This window comes from Triticum aestivum, chromosome 5D (assembly GCF_018294505.1).
Source record: "Triticum aestivum cultivar Chinese Spring chromosome 5D, IWGSC CS RefSeq v2.1, whole genome shotgun sequence".
Lineage (NCBI taxonomy): Eukaryota > Viridiplantae > Streptophyta > Magnoliopsida > Poales > Poaceae > Triticum > Triticum aestivum.
In genome coordinates, this window is record NC_057808.1 from 94,124,662 (window position 1) to 94,148,224 (window position 23,563).

General features: G+C 48.1%; 2 protein-coding genes across 5 annotated transcripts; one reads left to right on the top strand and one right to left on the bottom strand.

The window, feature by feature from the left end:
• Positions 1-3,280: 3,280 nt before the first annotated feature.
• On the bottom strand, positions 3,281-13,611 carry LOC123119647 (uncharacterized). 3 transcript variants are annotated; one of them, XM_044539510.1, is made up of 3 exons: positions 13,304-13,611; positions 10,886-12,254; positions 3,281-3,968 (listed from the first exon to the last, which is right to left on the bottom strand). In XM_044539510.1, the coding sequence occupies exons 2-3, from the start codon at positions 12,237-12,239 to the stop codon at positions 3,490-3,492; spliced, it is 1,833 nt and encodes a 610-aa protein (XP_044395445.1). In that variant the 5' UTR covers positions 12,240-12,254; positions 13,304-13,611; the 3' UTR covers positions 3,281-3,489. The 3 variants fall into 3 exon arrangements, with proteins under 3 accessions (XP_044395445.1, XP_044395447.1, XP_044395446.1); XM_044539512.1 differs by having other exon boundaries at positions 13,476-13,607; XM_044539511.1 differs by lacking the exon at positions 13,304-13,611 and having other exon boundaries at positions 10,886-12,947.
• A 2,043-nt stretch (positions 13,612-15,654) lies between these two features.
• Positions 15,655-23,147, top strand: LOC123119646 (translation initiation factor eIF-2B subunit epsilon). 2 transcript variants are annotated; one of them, XM_044539508.1, is made up of 15 exons: positions 15,655-16,675; positions 16,763-17,002; positions 17,940-18,254; positions 18,406-18,513; positions 18,655-18,847; positions 19,165-19,427; positions 19,548-19,692; positions 19,800-19,873; positions 20,028-20,273; positions 20,347-20,420; positions 21,115-21,206; positions 21,566-21,648; positions 22,194-22,265; positions 22,406-22,531; positions 22,850-23,147. In XM_044539508.1, exons 1-15 carry the CDS (start codon positions 16,538-16,540, stop codon positions 22,898-22,900), a joined length of 2,220 nt encoding a protein of 739 aa, XP_044395443.1. In that variant the 5' UTR covers positions 15,655-16,537; the 3' UTR covers positions 22,901-23,147. The 2 variants fall into 2 exon arrangements, with proteins under 2 accessions (XP_044395443.1, XP_044395444.1); XM_044539509.1 differs by having other exon boundaries at positions 15,660-16,675; positions 19,548-19,677.
• Positions 23,148-23,563: the final 416 nt, after the last annotated feature.

Genomic DNA, 23,563 nt, shown 5'->3' on the forward strand with positions numbered 1-23,563 from the left:
TCAACGGCGTCCTTCGGCAGAGTGGACGCTTCTTCTCGGTTCGGCAAAGCGGAGCCAGGTTCAACTTCGTTGGGAATCTAGTGAGGTTAGGCCTGCCTGATTGTGTCTGGATGGATTTCTGCCCTCCTTATTGCTTTCCTCAGTTCGTTGTCGCCGGCTTCTTCTGCCTCCGTCCGGTGACTTCTCGATCGCTGCATCAACAATGTCACCTTGGCTATGAGGGTGTTTCGGAGATCAAGAGGAGACATCGAGCTTTGCTCACGGCATGCCACCGGTGAATGCAGGATATGGGCGTCCCTAGGAGTGAGCCGCTGACGTTTTTTTCCTGAGATAGTTTGTATGTTGTTATGGCATCATTTCCACCACCACAAGTTTAATCTTGAGAAAACAAATGCAGATTTTAACCCCCAGGACTTGTTTGATGGCATTCAGGAACGGAACAGGCAGCAGCTCAAATGTAAAAGACAATCACTTCTGCTTCGGTACACCCCCTCCCCCCCCTAAACACAAGGACGGCTCAGATTAGCCGATACCTCTTCATAAGTAAGGGCATGATAGTCATATTTTATAAACTTTCAGCCTTTTTTTAACCGCAAAAAATGGTGTGTGCTGCAGGATTCAAACCTACGTCCTCCTAGGATTAGCGCAGCCGCACTAACCAACTAGCCAACCTAACGTCGGGTGTTACGTACATTTTTTATACTTAAAATAGAACACTGGAAAAGCGCAACATTTTCTGTTTGGTATCTTCCTTTTCTTTTTTGTTTCTTAAATGCGTGAACTTTTACAATTCATGATTTTTTTTAGAAAATGAAGACAAAATTTAAAATTCTAGAATTTTTCTTCCAAATCAGAGAACTTTTGTTTTCAAAATTGGTCAGTTTTGTTTACAAATTCGTGAACTATTTCGCCAAATTGGCGATTTCTTTTTAAAAATTGTTCAACTTTTTTATAAAATTGACGAACTTTGTTTCTAAATCAATGATTTTTTTTTCCAAATCAATGAACTTTTCTTTAAAATCGATAAACTTATTTTGAATTTTTGATGAACTTTTTTCAAAATCAATAAAAGAAACAGAAAAATAAAAGAAAAACAAAATAATATAAAACCCATGTAAAACCAAAGAAAAAACCAGCCGGTTGAAAAGGAAAACCAGAGTCTTTCTTTTTAGCGTTATATTTGACGCACTACAAAAGATGGAAAAAGAAAAGCTTAGATCATGATCAACAGAGGTGTTCGAGTAGGCGAGATGGCTCCGTCTAAGAGCACGTTGTTTCCCGACATGCTTGAAATGGCACCAATTATTTTTTCATGCCTTGTATGACCAATTCAAGGCACCATGCCAAGTTGTTTTGGTTTTCGACAAGTTTTGCATATTTCAGGGTTTTCTCCATAAAAACGCCTGATAAATAGGCGGACGTGTCACAACTTGCATACAGTGTCATGAATCGTTCAAACCTGGCATGGATGACTACCATGGTCATGCCCACCTGCTTGAAAAGGTTGGGGTCATTTTAAGAATGTCCAAAAGTAGACCATGTTTAATGGAGGATGTTCGGGTTGGCTAGAACACTCTACCTGAGGGTACAGTGTTTCTCAACATCCTTCAAATGGCCTAATTTTTCCCACCTCCTTCTATGATCAAATCAAGGCACCATGTCAAGCTATTTAAGTTTTCGATAATTCTTGCATTTTCTAGAGTTTTCTCGGAGAAAACTGGCTGATAAATGGCCGGACGTGACACAACATGCATATGGTGTGGGAAATTCATTCAAAACTAGACCATGTTCAATGGAGGGTGCACCCCGATGGGCATGCCCATGGGAGGCAACCATGCTAGGTTTAACAAATTTCGACACCGTATGCAAGTTGCGACATGTTCGACCATTTTATCGGTCTTCTTTTACTAAGAAAACTCCAGAAAATGCAGAATTTGTCGAAAACCAAATCAACTTGGCATGGTGCCTTGAATTGCTCATAAAAGGCCATGGAAAAATGGGTCCATTTCTTCTTCTTTTTGCAGCGGAAATTGGGGCCATTTCAAATATATTAAAAAATAACGTGCTCTCACACGAACCGTTCTGACCTTACCGAATAATCTGCGTTGAACATGGTGTTTTTTGGACATCCTTGAAATGACCCCCACTAATAAATACAAAGGGATAAAATTGAAAACAATAAGTGTTTTTTAAAAGCATTTAATAAAAAAGTTATAGAAAAAGAATTTAAAATCATTAGTTTAAAAAGTTAGTCAAAACATGTTTTTTGGTATTCAAAAAAGAGAAAAATGAATTAACAAAAATAAGAAATGATATAAAAAATACAAAATAAAACAAAACGCTTAGGCCTTGGCCTAACTAGGCGATGACATTGCTCCCGTCGGGCGCGTGTGGGCCCGGTCTAAGAGCTCACGGATTTGAAAAAAGTTCATCAATTTTTTACAAAATATTCATGGATTTGAATTTTTTAAAGAAAAATTCACTAAGGAAATTTGCAAAAAGGTTTTCTCGGTTTTGGGAACCTCGGCTTCCCAGCCATTTTTTCTGGTTTTGGGACCTTCTCGGAGGTTGTGAACCGTGTTTTTTCTTTTTCTTTTTTATCTTCTCACTTGTTTGCTTTTTTGTCTTCTTTGACTTTTCCTTTATTCTGTTTATTGTTTCTATTTCTCATAAATTTAATTTTTTTCAGAATTCATATTTTGTCCATATTTTTCTATTTTTTCTGGAATTCCAAATTTGTTACTGTTTTTCAAAAAAAATCTTCATGTTTAATTTTTTTTCTTTTATAAGAAAATTGTTCGTGTTTTGAGATTCTGAGCAAGTTTGAAAGGCATGATTTTGTTTTGAAATTTATGTACAATTTTAAAAAAACAAATATTAGTATTTTATGAACAAAACATGAACACTAGAAACCCTAACGAAAACCGTGCAAAAAAAAAGAAACATAAACCAAAGAGTGAAGATGCTGTGTTTTTTTCTTGGCGTTATCTCTCTAGAACAAGAAGCAGAAAACAGGACTAGTAGGTAGTTCAGATGTGCTAGCCCAGCTGGTTTGGGCTGTCACATGTAGTGCTTGAGGGCTGTAGTTCGAATCCAGACGAGGACATTCATTTTTTGATGATTAAAACTAAAAAGCCCATGTGGGAGGGCCGTTCGCCGGGTATTATACGAACCTACAGTGTATATGTAGAAAAGTGAGTACAATTTGCGAAAAGTCCGTACTACCCTTTATACGTTTTGTGAGGGGGGTGTACCGAAGCATTGCTCAAAGACAATTTTGCCAAATCTCTCTTGGAATTAGGTAAACTGAAACAAAGTTTAGTTTAGTATACCAGCACAGTAAATTATTCCTATTCGGTGATTTTTCTTATCTGTAGGCCTGTGAACCCAAAGCAAAGGAGTGTGCACAAGGACTCCAACTGGAAACCTCTAACATGGAAACTCCAGAGACCCCCACATTTACTTGAATTTCACGTGGCAAACTTCAGGTCAGGAAATGCTGGGTCTGCCTTGCTTTATACCTTGAAGCGAGATCACTGTCTCGAAAGCACCAACGAGGGCCTTCACTTTGCTCGTCCTCGCCTCGACGAGCCTGCTCGCGGTCTCCTTGATCACATTGTTGAATAATCGCGGCTCGCTCTTCTTTTTGTCATTGGCACCCTGATGCCTCAGGACGACAACCTCAGCTCTTGAAGCACCTGAATCTTTTGATGCAGCAGAAGTTTTAGCTTCATTGTTCTTGGTGATTCTGCGTCTGGCAGGATATTTGCTTCTGTTGCCGTCATCTGTAGCATATGCAGGCCTGAACTGTACTCGTCTGGGAGTGCTGTTGTCAGAGTTGCTGCCAAGCTTCAGCACCTTGCCACGGCGAAACCTCAGCATGCGAGGCGACTTCATGATGATGCATGAGGGCGTGGATGTTATCTTTGGCCTTCCTGCAATTTCAGTTCTTGCAATAGCCCCATTTTCTGTAAAATGGGAATGATGTCTTGTCATTGTCTTGCCATGAACTCCAAGCATATGTTTATTTGAAAAGAAATATTTCGGGGTCCGAGCAATACGAGAGCGGGTTTTGACTGGTGAGAGCTCCTCCCCATCCCCCATCCCCGCGCCGTCGGCCACTCCGGCCGCGGCGGCCACCTTCCCCCCCCCTCTTCCGTCGCTGGCCGCTCGGCCAACGGCGCCACCCTCCTAGCTCCATGGGGCGCGGCCGCTCGGTGCGCTCCCGCGGCTCGTCACGCTCTAGCTCGCGCGGTAGCGACGGATGGGGCCATCCCGCCTCCGTCCCAGATCTGCGTCCGTCCGGCGGTCCGTCCGCGGATCCGGTCCCTTTGCCGCCACCCGGCCCTCCTGCTGTCATCCCGGGCTCCCCGCCGCGTCTTCTGCTCCGGGGGGAGTGCTCGCGGGCCGCCGACGCCATATCCACGCCGGATATTAGCAGGGATCGACTTTCGGAGCCACTCCGCCTAAAATCCATTGTGGTCTGCCCCTCCCCCCGCACCGACCTTTCCTCTCCGAGCCAAGCCCATGGATGGACGCCGGTCCTGTCCCGCAACGCGCGCCGCGCCGCCGCGCGCGCCCATGCCTCCCTGCGCGCTCGCGGCGACCCCGAGGCCAACGCCCCTCCTTCAATGCGGACGCTGCCCGCGCGGCCTTCTTAAGGCGTTTCAGGGGACTCTGCTTCCGGTGCCTCAGCTCCAAGCATCGCCGCGTTGATTGTAGAGATCCCATACGCTGCATTGAGTGCAAGCTACCGGGCCACATCGCCAAGGACTGCCCCCAAATCCGGCGCGGCCGCACTGGTGGTCCGGCGCCCACTGCTAGCCGCGCTCCCGTCCGCGAGAGGCTCCGCTTTCCCACGCCCCCTCCGCCCGCGCCGGCCATGGACCGCTGCCGCCATACCGACCCCTCGCGCCGGCCAAGGGACGGCCACAAGGTGGTGATCGAGTCGCCGGAGATGGAGCACCAGATGTTCCTCCTTCGTCGCCACGCCGTCCTCCTCATCTCCACGGCTGAGCGGCACGCGGCGAGCCCCATGTCCGTCGGCCACGCCTTCGACGCCGCTCTCCGCACTCCGGCGCACCTGCTGCGGGTGACCAGCCACGACCCGGAGGACTTCCTCGTCCATTTCGAGCTGCCGGCGCACCGGGACAATGCCGTCCGCTTGGGCTCCATCAACGTCGACGGCATCGCCTTCACCATCAAGCCGTGGCACGAGGACATCCACGCCGACCATGAAGACTTCCTCCTCCACGTCCGCGTCGTCATCGAGAAGATGCCCATGCACCTGTGGTCTGTCGACGGTGCGGCGGAGGTGCTCGGAAACAAATGCATCATCGACCGGCTCGACAGCCGCACGCACGAGCGCGGCCACACACGGACCTTCGCGTGCTGGGTGTGGGCGTACGACGTCGCCTTCATCCCCACCAAGCACACCATCTGGCGCGCGGCTCGTGGTGCCGGCCGCGTCGAGACCATGCTGGGCTACTCGCCGCCCAGCCGTGAGGTCCCCCCTCCACCCCGCGTCCGACGCAACGTCATGCTCATCCACGTCGACCGCGTTGAAGACTGGACGCCGCTGACGCCTCGCTCCTCGCACTCGGGCCAGAGCGGCATCCCATCCTCTGGGTCCGACGATGATCGCCCGTTCCCGCGGGTCTACCCGGGGACGTGGTCGATGCACATTGAGGATGGCCAGGGGCAGGGGAGGCGCCAGCCCCCGTTGATCGGCCCCTCTGGCTGTGGAGGGCTCCAGCTCGGGCCTCGCCGGGACCACGACGACAACAGCGGGCCACAGGGTGGCCGGCGCTCCTGGAAGGACACGCTCCTGGGTCGCGGCCGCGAGCAGCCGCCCCGAAGGAGCAACTGTGGCGCCGCTCGCCAGCGGAGCAGGACGCCGACCAGCAGGCGCCACGGCAAGGACACCCGCCACACGGGCAACAGCCTCAGAGCCACCCCGCCTCTGCCGCTGCTGTCGGACCAGGCCAAGGGCGCGGCCAACGGGCGGACAGCCACCCCCATCGCAGCAGCGCCGGCCTCGGACCCTGTCGCCGACTTCTTCGACTCGACGGACCGCGCACCTGTCCAGCCCGTCCAAGCGGACTGCAGCCTCCTGGAGATCGACCAGGCGATCGCCTCAACGCTGGCTGCCCCGCTCGAGTTCGCCCCAGGGAACTCGACCGTGGCCTGCCGCACCACACCCACGGTGCTCTCCACTGAAGTTCAGCTCGCTGCAGTGACGCAGCAGGTCCAACAGCTGCAGCTCCCCGGCAACGACGGCAACGACGGGCAGCCTAGCCTCTTCACCAACACCCCGGCTCCCCTCGTGCGCCAACCCCCTGCTCGACGCACCTCGGCACCACCCAGGGCCCGTGCGGGGCCGACCAGGCAGAGTGCGCGGCAGGCGGGCAACACCTCAAGCGTGCCTGTTGCGCAGCGCGCCTCTCTGCTGCTGGTCAAGAAGCTCGGCCTGCTGGGGCCGAAGGAGGCCATGACGGCCAAGGCGGCCGAAGCCCTCATCAAACGCTTCGATGAGCCACTGACTGACGACGACATCTCCATCATCGCCAAACTGACCCGTCTCGACCCGGAGGCGCTGCGCATCGCCGGGGGCATGGCTGGCCCGGATGCCGCTGCTGAAGCTATAGTTTAGTTATGTTAGTCATCCATAGATTACTATGCTCTGGTAGTGTTAGCATTAGTCTCCAGCAGCGCCTGGCATTAAGCCGGGTTGAGTTAGGACCCATGTTAGTTCTCTGTTCTGCTAGAATTAGGCGTCGAGGTTTGCTTTCGTGCCAGAGGATCTTGGGGCCTATTGGTGGCCTCTGGCACGCCCCTGTTAAGCTGGCAGTGTATCTGTTTCGCATGATCATCAATAGAATTGTGATGCTGTTGGAGAATTTGCCTGTGCCCAATGGATAACAACCAATTTTCCCTCATGTCCTGGAATGTCAGAGGACTGAACTCTCCGGCGAGGAGAGCTGCTGTGTCTGAACTTGCCGCTGCTAACAGAACACCAATTCTCTGCCTACAGGAAACAAAGCTGGAAGCGTGGTCGCCTAGCATCGTGCGCGAGCTGGGAGGCAACCGTTTGGATGGCTGCGCGGTCCTGCCGGCAGTTGGAACAAGAGGTGTTGCGATCCTCTGGGACAAGAGCACTGTGCAGATCGACACACAGGCTGTGGGTGTCTTCTCGATCCGGTCAGTGTTCATCCTCTTTCTGGCTGACAACGGTATATGGTCCGGTCGACGATGGGCTCAAGGATTCTTTCCTGGCGGAGCTGATCCATTCTGCACCACCGCTAGGGGAGCCATGGATGCTTGCAGGCGATTTCAACATCATATACGAAGCAAGGGACAAAAGCAACTTAAATCTGAACCGGCGCATTATGGGCATGTTTAGAAGGGCGATTGACACGGCTGGCCTGAAGGAGATCAAGTGCAAGAACAGGCGCTTCACCTGGTCAAATGAGCGACAAGATCCAACCCTGGTGAGCATTGACAAGATCTTCTGCAATGTCGAATGGGAGAGCCTCTTCCCCTCCCTCATGCTCATGGCTGCTTCGACTGCTTGCTCGGATCATTGTCCGCTTGTGCTGGCTGACACCACTGCCCCACCGAGGAGGGCCACCTTCAAATTTGAAGCATTTTGGCCGCGCTTCCCGCGCTTCAGAGAGACACTGGAACGGGCCTGGCAGCGGCCTGTTGCGTCAGCGTGCCCCATCGCACGATTAAACACCAAACTGAAGCGGGCAGCTTTTGATCTCAAGATTTGGGCCCGTTCCCTGTTCAGTGATGCCAAAGTGCAGCTCCACCTTGCCGCTGAGGTTGTGCTCCGGCTGGATATAGCTCAAGAGGCACGCCGCCTGTCCCCCGCTGAATTTTGCCTCCGCAAGCAGCTCAAGCTCAGGATTATCGGCCTGGCGGCGATCGAGCGTGCTCGCAAGCGTCAGGCGTCCAGAGTATCCTGGCTCCGCGCAGGTGACGCCAAGACCGCCTTCTTCCAAGCAAAGATCAACTCCCGGAGGCGCAAAAACCACATACACTCGCTGCAGATTGAGGCTGGCTGGCCACTGCGCACGGCGACAAGGCCGCCATTGCTCACGATCACTTCCTTCAGTTGCTCGGCACAAGGCGGCCACGCTCCTGCTCGATCAACTGGGACTCCATCCTGCTGCTTTCGGTTGGAAGTGTTGGAATCGACAACCCGTTCACAGAAGCTGAAGTTTGGGAGGCGATCAAGGCATCCCCCTCTGAGAAGGCACCTGGACCTGACGGCTTCTCGGGCGCATTCTACAAATCATGCTGGAGCCTAATCAAGCACGACATCATGGCTGTTTTCCACCATTTCTACAACTTGGCTGGGGGAGATTTTGCGGCCCTGAACTCTGCCATGATTGTGCTGCTGCCGAAGAAGGACGGGGCAACAAGTATGGCTGATTACAGACCCATCAGCCTGATTCACTCCATCGCAAAGCTCATCGCCAAGGTCCTATCCATGAGGCTGGCCCCTGTCATCAGCACTCTGATCTCGCCTGCCCAAACTGCTTTTCAGCGCACTAAGTGCATCCATGACAGCTTCCTTTATGTCCAAAACGCCGTCAGAGCCCTGCATCGGCGCAAAACACCTGCCCTGCTTCTGAAATTAGACATAGCCAAGGCATTTGACAGCATCTCTTGGGAATACATGTTTGAGCTTCTCCAAAGAATGGGCTTCCCTGCTCGATGGCGAGACTGGATTGCACTTCTGCTCTCTACATCCTCGTCGTCTTGCCTCCTGAATGGCTCTCCGGGCGCCTCCATCATCCATCGTCGTGGGCTGCGCCAAGGGGATCCGCTCTCGCCGCTGCTCTTCATCCTCTGCATCGATCCCCTGCATCGTCTTCTAGAAGCGGCAACCATGGCAGGCCAGCTCTCTCCTCTGCCTGATACGGCCGTGCGCATGCGTACTAGCCTGTATGTCGACGACGCTGTGATCTTCATCAACCCCGCAAGGACGGAGGTAGATGCCCTGCTCAGCATTCTGCACCTCTTCGGCGAGGCCACGGGCCTGCACGTCAACCTGGCCAAGTCCTCGGCTGTGCCGATTAGCTGCGGCGACCTCGACCTCGGTTCCATCTTGCACAACTTTGGCGGCATCGTGGCGTCACTACCCATCACGTACCTAGGCCTCCCAATCACCACCAGTAGGGTTCGTTTAGTCCACCTGCAGTTCATCCTAGATAGGATTCGTGCGCGCCTCGCCGGCTGGAAGGGCAGACTCATGCATATCGCCGGCCGAAGGGTGCTCGTCCGCTGTGTCCTCTCCGCTATGCCGACGTTCGCCCTCACGGTGCTGAGAGCACCAAGGAAGTTCTTCAAGGAGGTAGATAAAGCCAGACGTCGTTTCCTCTGGGCACAAGACGAAGCAGCAACCGGAGGAAAGTGCAAGGTCGCATGGAGCGCGGTCACCACGCCGGAACCCCACGGAGGCCTCGGTATCCATGATCTGGACAAATTCGCGCGCGCCCTCCGTCTGCGCTGGCTCTGGCTCTCCTGGACCCATCCAGAGCGGCCATGGGTCGGCACGGGCACACCATGCAACCTGCAGGATCGAGCCCTGTTCGCTGCCAACACGGCGGTCACCATCGGGGATGGCAAGACGGCGTCTTTCTGGTCAAGTCCCTGGCTAGGCGGCAGGCCACTCCGGCTGGACTACCCTACCCTGTTCGCCCGCTCCATCCGCAAGAACAGGTCCGTCCGGGACGCGCTGCTCGACGGGCGGTGGATCCTTGATCTCCGCCACGGGGAAACCAGCAGCATCGCGCCATTTGTGCTCCAGCTTGCAAGGGCAATTCGGAGAGCTGGCATCATCATCAACAATGATCTCAGCGACACAATCCGCTGGACTGCTGGCACCTCCGGGCACTACTCCGCCCGCTCCGCCTACGCGGCACAATTCCAGGAGCCAATGGCACCCTTCCCCTCCAAGGACGTCTGGCGAATCTGGGCACCTGGGAAGCTCAAGATGTTCCTCTGGATGCTCCACCTGGACAGACTGTGGTGCAACGATCGCCTGCAGCGGCGTGGCTGGGAGAATAGCTACTTCTGCCAACTCTGCTTGCGAAATTTGGAGTCCTCCTCCCACCTGTTCTGGGACTGCCCGATTGCCATCCAGGCTTGGACAATGGCGGCGTCTTGGCGGGGCTGCCACTCTCTGGCACACGCTACCTGGAGCTCCGGAACGACGACGACGGAAAGAGTGAGATTGATCACGGATGCGGCAAGGCCAACAGACAGGAAGCGCACCAGATCCATTCTTGCGCTCATTGCCTGGCACATATGGCTTGAGCGTAACGCATGCACCTTCCGTGGTAAGACGCCGTGCTCTCGCTCCATCATCGAAGCGTGTCGCCGTGACATGGAACAATGGAGAATCGCAGGAGCAGCCTGCATAGAGCACCCCTTCGGGGATGTGCCGTGAGAGATATCCCCATTCCATCAGTGCCAGCATAGCCACTAGGCTGGCCAACTGTACCTTTTCTATCTCACCCCACTGATCACTTGATCAAACTTGTTCCCGCTCTCTCTCTGCTAATGAAATCAATGCCAGCTATGGCTGGATCTTTCAAAAAAAAAATATTTCATAGAAACTTGTCCATACATTGCCATGTTAGATGTTACTACCTCCGTTCCAAAATACAAGACGTTTTTGTAGGCTAAACTAGGATGGCATGATCAATTTAAGGCAGCGCTATAATCAATCATGCCATACAAGTTGCATATTGGCATTATTAATTGCCATGTGAAATTCATAATACATTAATACTGTATATAAGAATTAGGAAATTTGTGACCTAAGGTGCAATTATATGTTTATGATTCAGAAGGTAAAGATAAGATGTACCTTTGCGAGATTGTCTCTCTTTGTTGTTAACGTCTGGTTTTCGTATTTTTGGCGAAGCTGTCTTCGATATTTTATCCTTGCACCCAGAAAAACTTTCTATCCCATAAAACTTCTTACTCTTCACTGGGGAATCAGAAGTTTCTTTCCTGACTGCTCTCACTGTAGAACGAGACAGCTTCAGTGGACTCAATGTAACCTTTTCTTCTCCCTTGTTTTGCCAAAGTTGAGCATTCTTGGCAACATTATTCAGTGTAATCTTTCTTTCAGTTTGCTTCCCTGAAGGAGGTGATGGAGATGGAGCATGCTTATTTGTAGCAGGTTTGGCAGATGAATCCATCGTGCTAGCTGGTGATGGTGCTTTGATTTTCTTCACCCTTGGAAGAGTTGATGTGACAGTGGAGTTGAGTTTCCTCTCCTTGTTGAACTTGTTAGGAACGCTAGGATCTGCCTTTTTCGCCGTTGTCCTTGGTCCATCGCCGCTTCCAGCTGATGTACCTGCAGCCTTCTCATGTGATGTTATTTCGCTCTTGTGCTTTGACATGGTGTTTCTGGTTATAGTCGACCTTGCTTTCCTGTTTGGTTTCACAGACTCCTGGGAGAAGCTCTGTGGTTTAGTCACGTCCCTATCTTGTTTGTGGTTCTCTGATGCCATCACAGTCTGCTTACTCATGTTCTCTGAACTTACAGAGTCATTTGCAGAATGATCCGTACTATGATCGTCGGACTCATCCCTGTCCTGGATGGCCAACGGCATATCCAGCTCAATGCTTACAGCTCCCTCTGACAATTGTCCATCTCCACAGCTCGACAAGTCATCAAGTGAGATGATGAGGCACTTCGCACAATCTGGCTGGTTTCCAGCCACAACAGTTCCAGGTACTTCATCTGATATTAACTCTACACATGGAGAGCTTTCAAGACGACCAGGTACTCCTTTCAGTGGTGGCTTCTGCTTGGTAAATTCAGGCTTACCAGGAGCAGCGCCATCTTTTACACGAGAAATCTTCAGCGTCTGACTCTTGTTTCTTGCTTTGTCTCCTTGTGGGATGGCTACAGCCTGAGCCAGGTCGTGTGTTCCATTCCTGGCGTTCGCGCGGTCCTGACGCCAGGCACGAACAGGCGAGTATTTCTTAGACTCGGAAGAATGATGAATACCAAGTTTGCATTTGTCATGGCATGAGCCAGTGGATGCTCTCTGGTAATGTGGAACTGGCTTCTCTTTCCTCCTCAGGTAGGGCGGCACACTGTTGCCATCTATGATTTCAGTGGTATTTATCCGGAGATCTTCTCTCTTCGACTCAGCTAATGCAGGAGTTGTTGAAGTGATAGCCTCTTTGATCACCTCCTCGGCCATTTAGAAGCAAGGATGCTGCAATTGCAGACACATGTGTGAGCACATGAAAAATTCACTCGGCGTGGTTAATAAATTACAGAAACGGTGAATCCAGTGAATTAAGCAGTGCAATACTTCTCAAGGTCAAAAGTGAAGACCACATTCCACACCAACTTTTTTAGCCATCTCTGTCCTATTTGTTTCTGACACTTGGTCAAGATCTGCATCACCTATTAGTAAAGAACTTATTCCAAGAGTATGCATGGATGGATCCCCCATTCTCCCTCCAGTTCAACCAATTCTCACCAAACCCAACTAATTCGATACTTCATCTATCTTATTAAAGTCTTAACATAAAAGCATTTCCATATTATAACTCCACAAACATGTTATAACACCTATTTGTATCAATCCTTCCTACATTATAATTAGTACTTTTGCCAGGCAACCTTCCAATTAGTACTATAATCTTAGCCAATCAAGCAAAGCCCTACTTAGTCCCCTTCGAATTCTTCCGTCTTTTGGGTTTGCTGCAATCAGTTTCTTTAGATACACAGAACTAATCAATGATTACCCATTCCCAATCTACCAGCTATTGATAGTTACTGGCGCAGCCTGGTTGACATAAGTGTTAAATCAATGTTTAATACAGCATTAGTTAGTACTACAGGGACATGTAGAATGGTTCCAATCCGATTCTTTAATGAATAATTTACAGTAAGTGCATATTCTTGTTACTAATACTAATTTAATCTAGTAGTCTCAGAGAGATGGATGTGCTAGCGTAGTTGACTTGACATCACAAAAGAGTACAGCATTAGTAGCACAGGTTAAAGATTAAACAGGTTCCTCCAAAGAATCAACGAAATGAGACGCAATTAAACAGAGCCATATCCCGATGATATACAGAGGGGCATCAACACTGGAAGAAAAGAAAGAAAGAAAGAAAAAAACTGTAGAGCGTCATGCGCCCCCGCCGTTTCTTGATGGGAAACTTTCAAGCAGAAACAAGCTAGATTGGATCGTCCACTCCACCACGAGATCGCAGCGCGGGAATTGGTGGAATCTCCGAATAAAAGCCTTACCTGCTGGCCGACGTCCTGCTACCGGTTCTAGCTTGATTGCAAGGACTTCAGAGATGCGATGCTCGATCTGTCGGGTCGGGGAGGCAGCTAGCGAAAACGCATGGACGGCCGGAGACCAATGCAGAGGAGGGCAGGAAAGGAGAGATTGCTTCTGTATATACTAGGTAGGTACCTCGTGCTTCCGCCGCTCGCCGCCAAACCGACGAACAGAACGGCTGCGTGTGGTACGGATGTGCCGGTGGAATGATCCGTGAGCGAGGAGAGGGAGGTTGCCGCTGACGCGTTGGGGGGAGAGAGAGAGGAGGTGTGGAGGGAGAAGCGTGGATGTTAGCACGTGGCGTTGGAGGTGGGAAACAAACACAGTACGTGCACAGGGGAGAAGGGTAACTCCGACGCGCCGATGCAAACGGATGAAGTTTTTGTGTTTTTCATTCTTTTGGATCAGCTGAAGGTGCATTGTATAGCTTCGTCCGTTTAAATCGGGTCGGTGCGCTCAACCAGCCGACGTATTTTTTTCACGCAGCCGAATTTTTGCTACAAAATTAAATCTAAATTTAGGGTAAGTATCCATAGTTCATGCCAGCGATCATTAGTTCATGCCGGCATACAAAAATGATGGCGCTTTCGGCCATAATTCAACCATCTAGCTTGAGCATCTCTTTTTGCCTCTTCTCGAACCAAACGCTTCTCTTTAGGACATCTTGCTCAAGTCTACCGTCATGATCTCCACTCCCTTCGTCATTAGCTTGAGCCTCACATCCTTTGCTTTTGTGTTTGCAATGCTCTCCTCGATCTCAAGCTTCTGCTTTTGGACTCTCCTCGATATCAAGCTCTCTGTTTTTGGACGTTCTCTTCGATCTCGACTTTCCTCTTTTGGACGTTCTCTTCGATCTCGAGTTTCTTCTTTTGTATCTTGATGTAGGCCTTCATTTGCTTCTCTTCTCTCTTGGCGCTTCCTCTTCTCTCTTGCTTCCTTTTGGGTCATGAACCCTTTGCAAACTTTCTTGCAAGGCGAATGTCGCCGCATCACGTTTGTCATCCAACTTGGAGTTGATCTTCCCCCTCGGCCGATTCTCTCCTTCACCATGCTCAACGATGGACGCCGGCCCTCCATTCTTCTTTTTTGGGCGGCATATTGCTCCCTAAACTTTGGGCAAATGACTTGGGATCCTTTTTGCTCGGCGCCAATCTTGGGATCTTGTCCAATTTCCTTCCAACCTTTGCAAATCAACTTATCCTTATCCTTTTGTGTATACTTCCGTCGGAATGCTTTGCTGCCTCCTCTTTTGTGCATTGTCTTGGGTAGTGAGCTCATCTGCATAAAAGGCTTCCCCTCGATGTCCACATTGTCTTCTTCCTCTTGGCCGTATGTGTCTTCTTGCCATCGGTCGCCTTGGTTATCGATGTCGTCTTGGTTGTCATGGCCGTCCATGCCCTCTTGACTTCGCGTGAAGTGGTCGCGGCCGTCTTGGCTTTGGGTCTCATCGGCATCGTACGCTTGGCCGCCCTCCTAAATGATGTCCTCCATGGAATCGCTGTAGTAGGACGGGTCTTCATGCATGGATGTCGGGGCCGGCGTATCGTTGCGGGCATCAGGAAGGTTGCCAGTAGGAATCTCCCATGGTCGCTTCCCTTTGCGCCCTGGTATATGACCCATCAGCCACAGGTGTGGCGTTGAGGTCGATGGACACGACCACATGAGTGGTTGGCGCGATCACAATCACTTTCGGTGAGCAGTCCTGAGGTGAGGTGGAGAAGCGGGACGCGGCTGGGTCATGTTGGGGGAAAGCCGTGTGTCTGCGGCATGGTGGAGGTACTTGGCGACTCTGGACGTGGTGGGCAGGCAGCCGACGAGCCCATGCTCGTCGCGGCCATGGCGGAGGCAAGAATGTCCTGCTCCCTACGATGCAACCCTAGCAGGAGGAGGCCTGGTGCGTGGCCTTGGCGACGAGGGCCTCATTGTCCACAACAACGACCTCCTGTTGTGCGGCGACGGCTTCTTTTTTGTCTGCCTCGACCTTCCGCCGGCCAATCCTCTTCGCCAACTATTTGGTCCTCTACTCTGGTGTAAATATCCTTCTTGGGCTTCTTCTTGCGCATGACGCCGGGTCAGATGGCGCGGCAACCCTCGAGGTGGAGCCAGCAGAATCGTGCGCCACCGTGGACAGGGACGACGAAGCCCTCGTGCCGAACTGCCGTGAAGTGGCAAAGGAGGGCGCTTTGTGCCATGGCAAAAGACCAAACCAGGGCAGCCCATGCCATGCCCGAACTGCCCTTTGTGCCATGGCAAAACACCAAACCAGGGCAGTCCATGCCATGCCCGGATTGCCCCCCCCCCCCAAGGAGGAGAAGGAGAAGGACGAGGACGGATCAAACATCTTCGGTTGTGAGCAAATCCGCCTCGATCTGTTTTTGCGTCTTCGACCGCTATTCCCGCAAAGAGACAACAAGGGTAAGGGCGGCCGTGGATGAACTTCTTTCATTACGGTTTCATTTGTAGTTAGTAGAACATGTAAATTTTTGATTGTTTGATGACATGTATGTTTAACTACGTATGCAACTTCTTCCGCAAAAAAAAAAACTACGTACGCAACTTAACATTGTATGAGACTAGTATAAATTTGAGGATTTGGTTTGGTAGAGGCAGTTGTGGAGGCGGACTTTTAATGCTTGCTCGGTCATTATCCGCGAACGCGTCGGTGGACGTATAGAGGTTCGGATTTGGCAACTTTGATTATAAGATGCTCTAATAAACGATCCGGATTTTCAACAGTTGTGAATGTTCGAATTGGAGTGGCCTATGAAGCTGGGTAGATAGTCCGACATAAACTTGGAGGAGATTCATGGGATTTCGGATGTTGGACTGGTCCGAACAGTTTTTGTGAGGAGGTGGGGAAAATTACTGGTTTTCTGTCACCGGCTCACCGCCGGGTGAGACGAAGAGCGTACCGGTTCGCAGCGCTATGTCATCTCTGCCCGTTCACCATTCTGTAACCCTAGCGCCGCCAGGAGCAGCCCGCGTTTCGCGCCGCCTGGCCGCCGCGACAAGCTGGCCGCCACGCCTCACTCCGCCCGAGCTCTGGCGGCACCGGGACGAGCTCCTCTTCTTCCGCCTCAGGCCGAGGTCCTTCTCTAACGCCCCGACTCCGACGGCCGTGCTCCCCGTACACAGAAAAATCGGAGAAGAAAGGAAAAGAAGGAGAGCTCGCGCCCCTCCCCGCCGCCGCCGCAGCCATGTCTCAGAAGAAGTCGCGCGGCGGAGCCGCCGCCCGAGAAGACGCTGATGAGCTCTCGCGCTCGCCCCTCCAGGCCGTCCTCCTCGCCGACAGCTTCACGCTCAAGTTCCGGCCCATCACCCTCGAGCGCCCCAAGGTACCGCGTGCCTCCCCAAAACCATACCGCCGCCCCCTGTCCGCTCTCGCGTGCACCCTTGGCACCTGAATTGTGCTGTCCCCGCAGGTGCTGCTGCCGCTGGTGAACGTGCCCATGATCGACTACACGCTGTCCTGGTTGGAGACCGAGGGCGTTGAGGAGGTCTTCGTCTTCTGCTGTGCGCACGCGCAGCAGGTCAAGGAGCACCTGGAGGAGGCGGGCTGGACTGGGAAGCCCGCGGCCTGGGAGATGGCCGTCATGGCCGTCGAGTCGCATGATGCGATCAGCGCAGGCGACGCTCTCCGCGTCATGTACGGCCGTGGCCTTGTGAGTTTCTGACCCGTACCCTTACTGTGGATTGTGCATGACTGCAGTATTAGTTGTAGTATCTGTTGCTGTTACTGCTTAACACTTTATCGTTGACTAGAACTTATAGTGAATTAGTGAACCTATGTGAAACTGAAGCCTGGGGAGATTTTTGTAGTGTCATTCCAGTTCATTCAACGAAGGAAAATAAATTAAAATCTTATCACTTTATGTCATTCCAGTTCACTCAAACGTCGTCCAATTAGGTACTGGTTCCCTCTATACTGTGGACTTGGGAGACAATTGCAACCAGCTAGAGATTGTGATGAAAAACATGACACTATCATTTTCTAGTCAGAGCCAAACCTAATATTGGCTTTCCTGTCAAATAGCTACTACCCAAAAAAGATGTTCAAGGTTTTAACTATAACATCATACTGAAAGCATTAGTTCTGCTCAGTTTAGATACTTTTGCAGTGCTTAGCTCTGTGATTGCTGTGCCTACTTAGTAATAGTATGTCGTACAAACTACTAAGTATCAATCGGTTAAAAATTCCAGTGAGATTCTTCATATAGGGTTGACAAATACTGTATCACACAACTGACGACACACATAGCATGTTCTGAATACAAACACGGGAAGACAAAACACAAAATGAGATAGACAAAGAGAACTCTAGAATGCATGAACCTAGTCTCAGCATCAATGTAGAAAAGGATAGTAAGATCCAAATCACGTACATGGCAGATATCTTCAATATCCTGGAGACATCTATCGGTCGTTAAGTGAAACTGAGCATGCATTTTTTTTTTGTCCAACTAGCTGTAGCTTGTGCCTCAATTGTTGTAACACATATGTAATGCAGTCTTACTTGCTTGTCCTGTCCTCATATGTTCACATACTAACACAGTGTGTCTGCCATTTCATTTATACTTTCAATTGTTTCCTTTTGTGTAGATAAATGGTGACTTCGTTCTCATCAGCGGTGACACAATCAGCAACATGAGCTTAAAAGAGGTTCTCCAGGAACACAAGGACAGAAGGAAAAAAGACCCACTTGCTGTTATGACTATGATTATAAAGCATTCAAAACCTTCAATCCTGATGCACCAGACACGTTTGGGCACTGATGAAATTGTTATGGCGCTAGCATCTGAGACAAAGGAGCTACTTTATTATGAGGATAGGGCAGATAGCTCACACCTGTGCGTGACAATTGATAAGGATATACTGGCCAATAATCCTACTCTCCAGCTGCATAATAACATGGAGGTCTGCTTTCAAACTTGTTGATTAAATAATGGATATATGTTCTTCTCTAAGATCATTTTTGCTATGTTACTGAGACCATGCATATGTATTTTCTATTGCTTGCAAATCTTTCTTGTTTTATTGATCTTCATCTCCCTCTTTTTTCTGACAGGATTGCTATATTGATATCTGCTCGCCAGACGTCCTTAGTCTTTTTACCGATAACTTTGACTATCAACATCTCCGGCGTCATTTTGTGAAGGGTTTACTTGTTGACGATGTAAGTCCATTCACTACCACTGGACCTATTTAATACAAGAGAACATGATGCTTGCCTTTAGAGTTTAGTGCAGTATCATGAGTGCCATCTCTGCTATCATGTCTCTTCTGTAACAATCAAACGGCCTGCCAATCCTTTCAGATTATGGGATACAAAATCTATACTCATGAAATACACTCCAGCTATGCTGCAAGAATAGATAATTTCAGGAGTTATGATGCTGTGAGCAAAGATATAATACAAAGATGGACATACCCTATGGTGCCTGATGTGTTATCCTTTGGTAACTGCCATGAAATGAAACTTCACCGCCAAGGAATTTACAAGGCATCAGGTATGCGTAGTTGCATACTGAAAAGAGAATTCAGCAAAGATCTATTTCTGTACCTTGTTTGATATCATTCCTTGATTCATTCGTCAAAATCTAGATGAATTTGTCAACTTAATATGCTTGATTTGGAATGAAGAAATGGTCTCAGATATTAGTTGATAATATTATTAAAATGCTTTGTCAAGGTACATCGGCTGTTTTAAACACTGGTTTTTTGGGCATGATTTTGACTTGTCATTTAGGAAGCATCTTCTGTTCCTGTAAATTATATAACATCACCTTTCCATATGAACTTTTCACATGAATCACGTCTTCTCTAGATGTAACATTGTCGCATTCTGCACAAATTGGTGCGAATTCTGTTATTGGCAATGCAACAAGTATTGGAGAGCAGTGCAAGATATTGAATTCGGTAATTGGGGAAGGTTGCAGTATTGGGAAAAACGTTCTCATTCACGGTTCCTATATATGGGATAATGTCATAATTGAAGATGGATGCAAAGTGAGTAACTCCTTAGTCTGTGATGATGTGCATCTAAGGGCAGGGGCAATTGTTGAGCCTGGCTGCATATTATCGTTTAAGGTATGTTGCTATATATTACGTTTTTATGCTACCCATTTTTTTTCTAGGAACAGATTGTAAACCAGTTATAATTTTCTATCCAGCAGCCTTGCTAATATTGATGAAATTCTTATTTGTCAGATTAAAGTTGGAAAGAATGTTGTTGTTCCTGCCTATTCAAAAGTGTCACTACTTGACAAGCCTTCAAATGAAGATAGTGATGAGGAACTTGAGTATGCTGACACCAATTCTGGAGTTACAGATAGTGCACGTGAGCCTGCATACCGTAAAATTTCCATTGTTGTTCATACATGCCTTTCCAATTTGCTCTTATGGTTATTTGGACCTGTATCACTCATGTTGTACTTAGCAAACTGGATTTCTGTATTTCAGCCTTTTCCAGCACGAGGGGTAATGCCGACCACCCTACCATCGTATCCGAGGATGATGAGTTAGGGGCATCTGAGGTATTCTTCTATTCTTAGATGGCACAGTGATTTTTGCAATGCGTGCTTACCATTACTGTGTTAGTTGTCGGGATTATCTGCAGGCACCCTGGTGATACATTTGTCATGTCTTGATCTTATAATCATTGTGGTTGCTGTCTTTGATATTGCTTAGACTTGTACCTCTGGTGTCCTTGGTTACATATGGGCAAGTGGTGATACTGGAATTCTGGAGGAGTGGAGACAATCAATTGCTCCAATTCCTAAAGAAAAACTTCAAGAGTTGCAGCATGCTGTTTCTGTTGACGGTGATGTTGGATCAGAAGAAGACTTGAACAACCGTCCATCTGAAGCAGACCGTGACAATGATTCTGAGATTGGTGTGATTGAGGATGATGATTATACTAAGTTTGAGAAAGAGGTTAGTAGCATATAATTGGGATTCTCATACTCTTATTTATTTTTCAGTTTGCTGATTGGTTTACCCTACGTAGGTCGAAGAGACTTTCCAACGGGCAGTTGATGGGGTTCATCAAGATAATTTGATACTAGAAATCAACGCGCTCAGGTGTAAGCTCGTTTCTTTCCCACTGATGTATGTGTGACTGTCTAAATGTATACAACTATAACATGTCAGTCATCCTTTGAGTATGGTTTATCCTGGACAACATTTTATTTACGGGTAACATGCTGTAGTTTTCATTTTCTTTTTGAGGCATTTTTTTGCAGAAGATATTTTATTTTATGGAAAATAATTAGAATATACATATCGCTATAAGATACAATCACTTCTTTTCATATGGAACATTGAATAAACAAGAAGTCATATTCCACATTATTTATTCTGCAGGAATATTGCAGCAATGCTTCACACACCATCTAAATTCTAAAACTGCAAACTGTTTCGCACTGCCGATGTTCATTAAGCATGTGAATTTAGACTAACACTCTGTTTCCCAAGCACTAGTTTTGCTTGTATAGACTATAGAGTATGAAAGTTGTTGCTGTGTCTTGTTCCAATTTGATGGCTTGGCCATAATAAACTAGTCTCTTTGATTTCCGTTCAGAACTCAGATGCTTTTCGAGCTGCCTAGTCAAAGTTACATCAATAGGTGCAGCTATTTTAATATAATTGTTTTGTCTATTCAACCTTCAGATCATCGATGGAGCATGCCCATTGTGTAGTTTTGTCTATCTTGTTATTATAGTAATATAGTCATCATGCTGATTGCGTTGTTTGCAATTTTGTGTTTATTTTTCAGGTTGTCTTATAGCCTTCAACATGCAGATTGTGCTGGAGCAGTTTTCTATTCGATAATGAGGGCTGCATTAGTCGCTGCACAATCTACCAATGGTATGATTTCTAGGCACTTTGTAGTTTTGTGAACCATGGTGGACTTAAAATTGGAATAACTATTTGATCATTCGCTAAGATATTTGGGTGTTTAATCGTAACAGAAATGAACCAGTTTACGGAGGAGCTTAGCTTGGATATTTGTTTTTTGTTTTTACCAGAAAGCTTGGATATTTGGTTATGCAGGATGTTCATAGGATTTTGCATTAAACATTACATTCCTTTATTCCAAACATGACAGTTTCATTCTTACTATGGAACTTTGGGGTCATGCATTTTTTGATATGGTATACTTATAGCTGTTAGATTTGATATGGGATGCAAAGCTTATTTGCCTTGCTTCCCCCCTATTTATATAGATAGTCTTCTAAAGTCAACTGCGGACGCACTTACCAAGTGGAAGGATCTTCTACGCAATTACACCAAGACAGTTGATGAGGAGGTATGGCTTGACGATATACTGGATAAATCCCTTGAAATCTGCATGAGTAGCATATGCCTGAAAAATTGAACTTGGTTCTGCAGAAGTACTGTCAGGTTTAATGATTTTAAAATGTTATTGTGTCCAGTGTGTTCATTGTCAGGTTTAATCATGTCAGTTTTCTTCAATATTTGAGTCTGTGGGTTTCTTTATTAGCTATTTTGAGACTACAAATTATAACTGAGGTTATCATATAAGTTGACCTGGTGAGATATTGATCTACACAATGGGTATGTTCTCCATGTAGTATGGTGGTTGTGGTGATTCGAGTTCAAGTTGTTGTGTTGTTGCATGACAGACTGTTGGAAGGCCTCTACTATGATTGTTAAGTTTTAGGTCCAGTTTGAAAACAGGATTTCCTCATGGATATTCACGAAAGAAACATGCACTCTGAGCCTCAGACCGGATTTCTCTTTTTTCATGGAAGTTCCTGTGTTATTTTGCGGTGTTTTTGTCCTTTGATATTTAACATGAGGTAAATGAATCATTCCGTGATGGTGACGCAGATGGAAATACTATTGAAGTTCGAGGAAATGTGTCAAGAGATAACAAAAGAATTTTCTCCACTGTTTTCAAAGGTAAAGAGCTATTCAGTTACAGACAGGTTATTTTTATGGATATACATAGTCTTGTTTGCACTACTGGGTGGTGTGTACTCTATTTTTGAATTGATGAAGTCCTGTTTTGATTGGTTCTGATACTCTGCTGTTGAATGCAGATCTTGCCTTACCTATATGATAAGGAGATAGTTAGTGAAGTTGCAATTTTGAGATGGGCGGAAGAAAAGGAAAATGCCGACGAGCCGGATAAAGTTTTCGTTAAACAGTCTGATGTTTTTATTCAGGTATATGTGCTGCACTTGGTCGAGTTGTGCCTTCTCATTTTGCGTGAGATTTATTTTGCCAGTTTCTCATGGCTTGTTTTTATTTCTGTAGTTGCTTTCCCTGGTCCTAAATCTTTTTGTCTTAGGGAATGATTTACACTTGACTATTTAATATCTAGTCCTATATTGACACAAGTTTAGCTGATTGTATTTTTGATAACTCGTGGTATGATGGCAGGGCTTGTAGGATGTGTTTGGTTGGCACGATGAAAACTCAAACATTATGATATGAATTGTCTGAAGTATACTATTAGTAATAATTTGTCATTTCCTTGGCAGTGGCTCAAGGAAGCTGAAGAGGAAGATGAAGATGACGAAGAAGAAGAGTAGAGTTGGAGATGGTTCATACTTGCATCCTTTTGCAAGCTTGGAGAGGAACACTGATTTGGGTGGTTTCCCGGTGGGAAAGTTTTGGAAGTTTGGATTTGCCTGTCTCCAGTTTTGTTCCTAACCAATCATCATAGGAAAAAAAGGGAGAACAGAGCCGCGGGATGAACTACCGCAGAGTGTGTATGCTTTTTTTTTTTTTGCGGCTCGATAACCCTTCTCTCCTTGCATCTATGGTCTACCTACTGTCCATGCGTGTGTTCCTGTGCGGCATGCGTGTGGTGTGGGGTGGGGGAAGGAAAGCAGCGGGCGGGTGTGCAAATGGTGGATCATGTGGGTAGCATCGGAGTGCATATCCAGTGCTATACTGAGATTTACATGCCCCTGTGCTCCCAGGGAGCCTTGACCGTTTGATCTTTGATCCAAGGAACATAGATGAAGTCCATGGAAAATTGCAGAAAACATCCTTCAGAGTTGTGTGGTCACACACAGAAGCAGTTCATTGATGTTCATGACCCAAGCTTACGGGAGCACGGGATCATATGACTTTCGGTAGCACTGGATATTTTCTTGGACATAGATTCGAGTGAAGTCTGAAAAAAAGCTTGAGCTCATGGGTCCGTAGAAATCAAACCTTGACCTCCTAATTCCTCAAAGTGGCACACT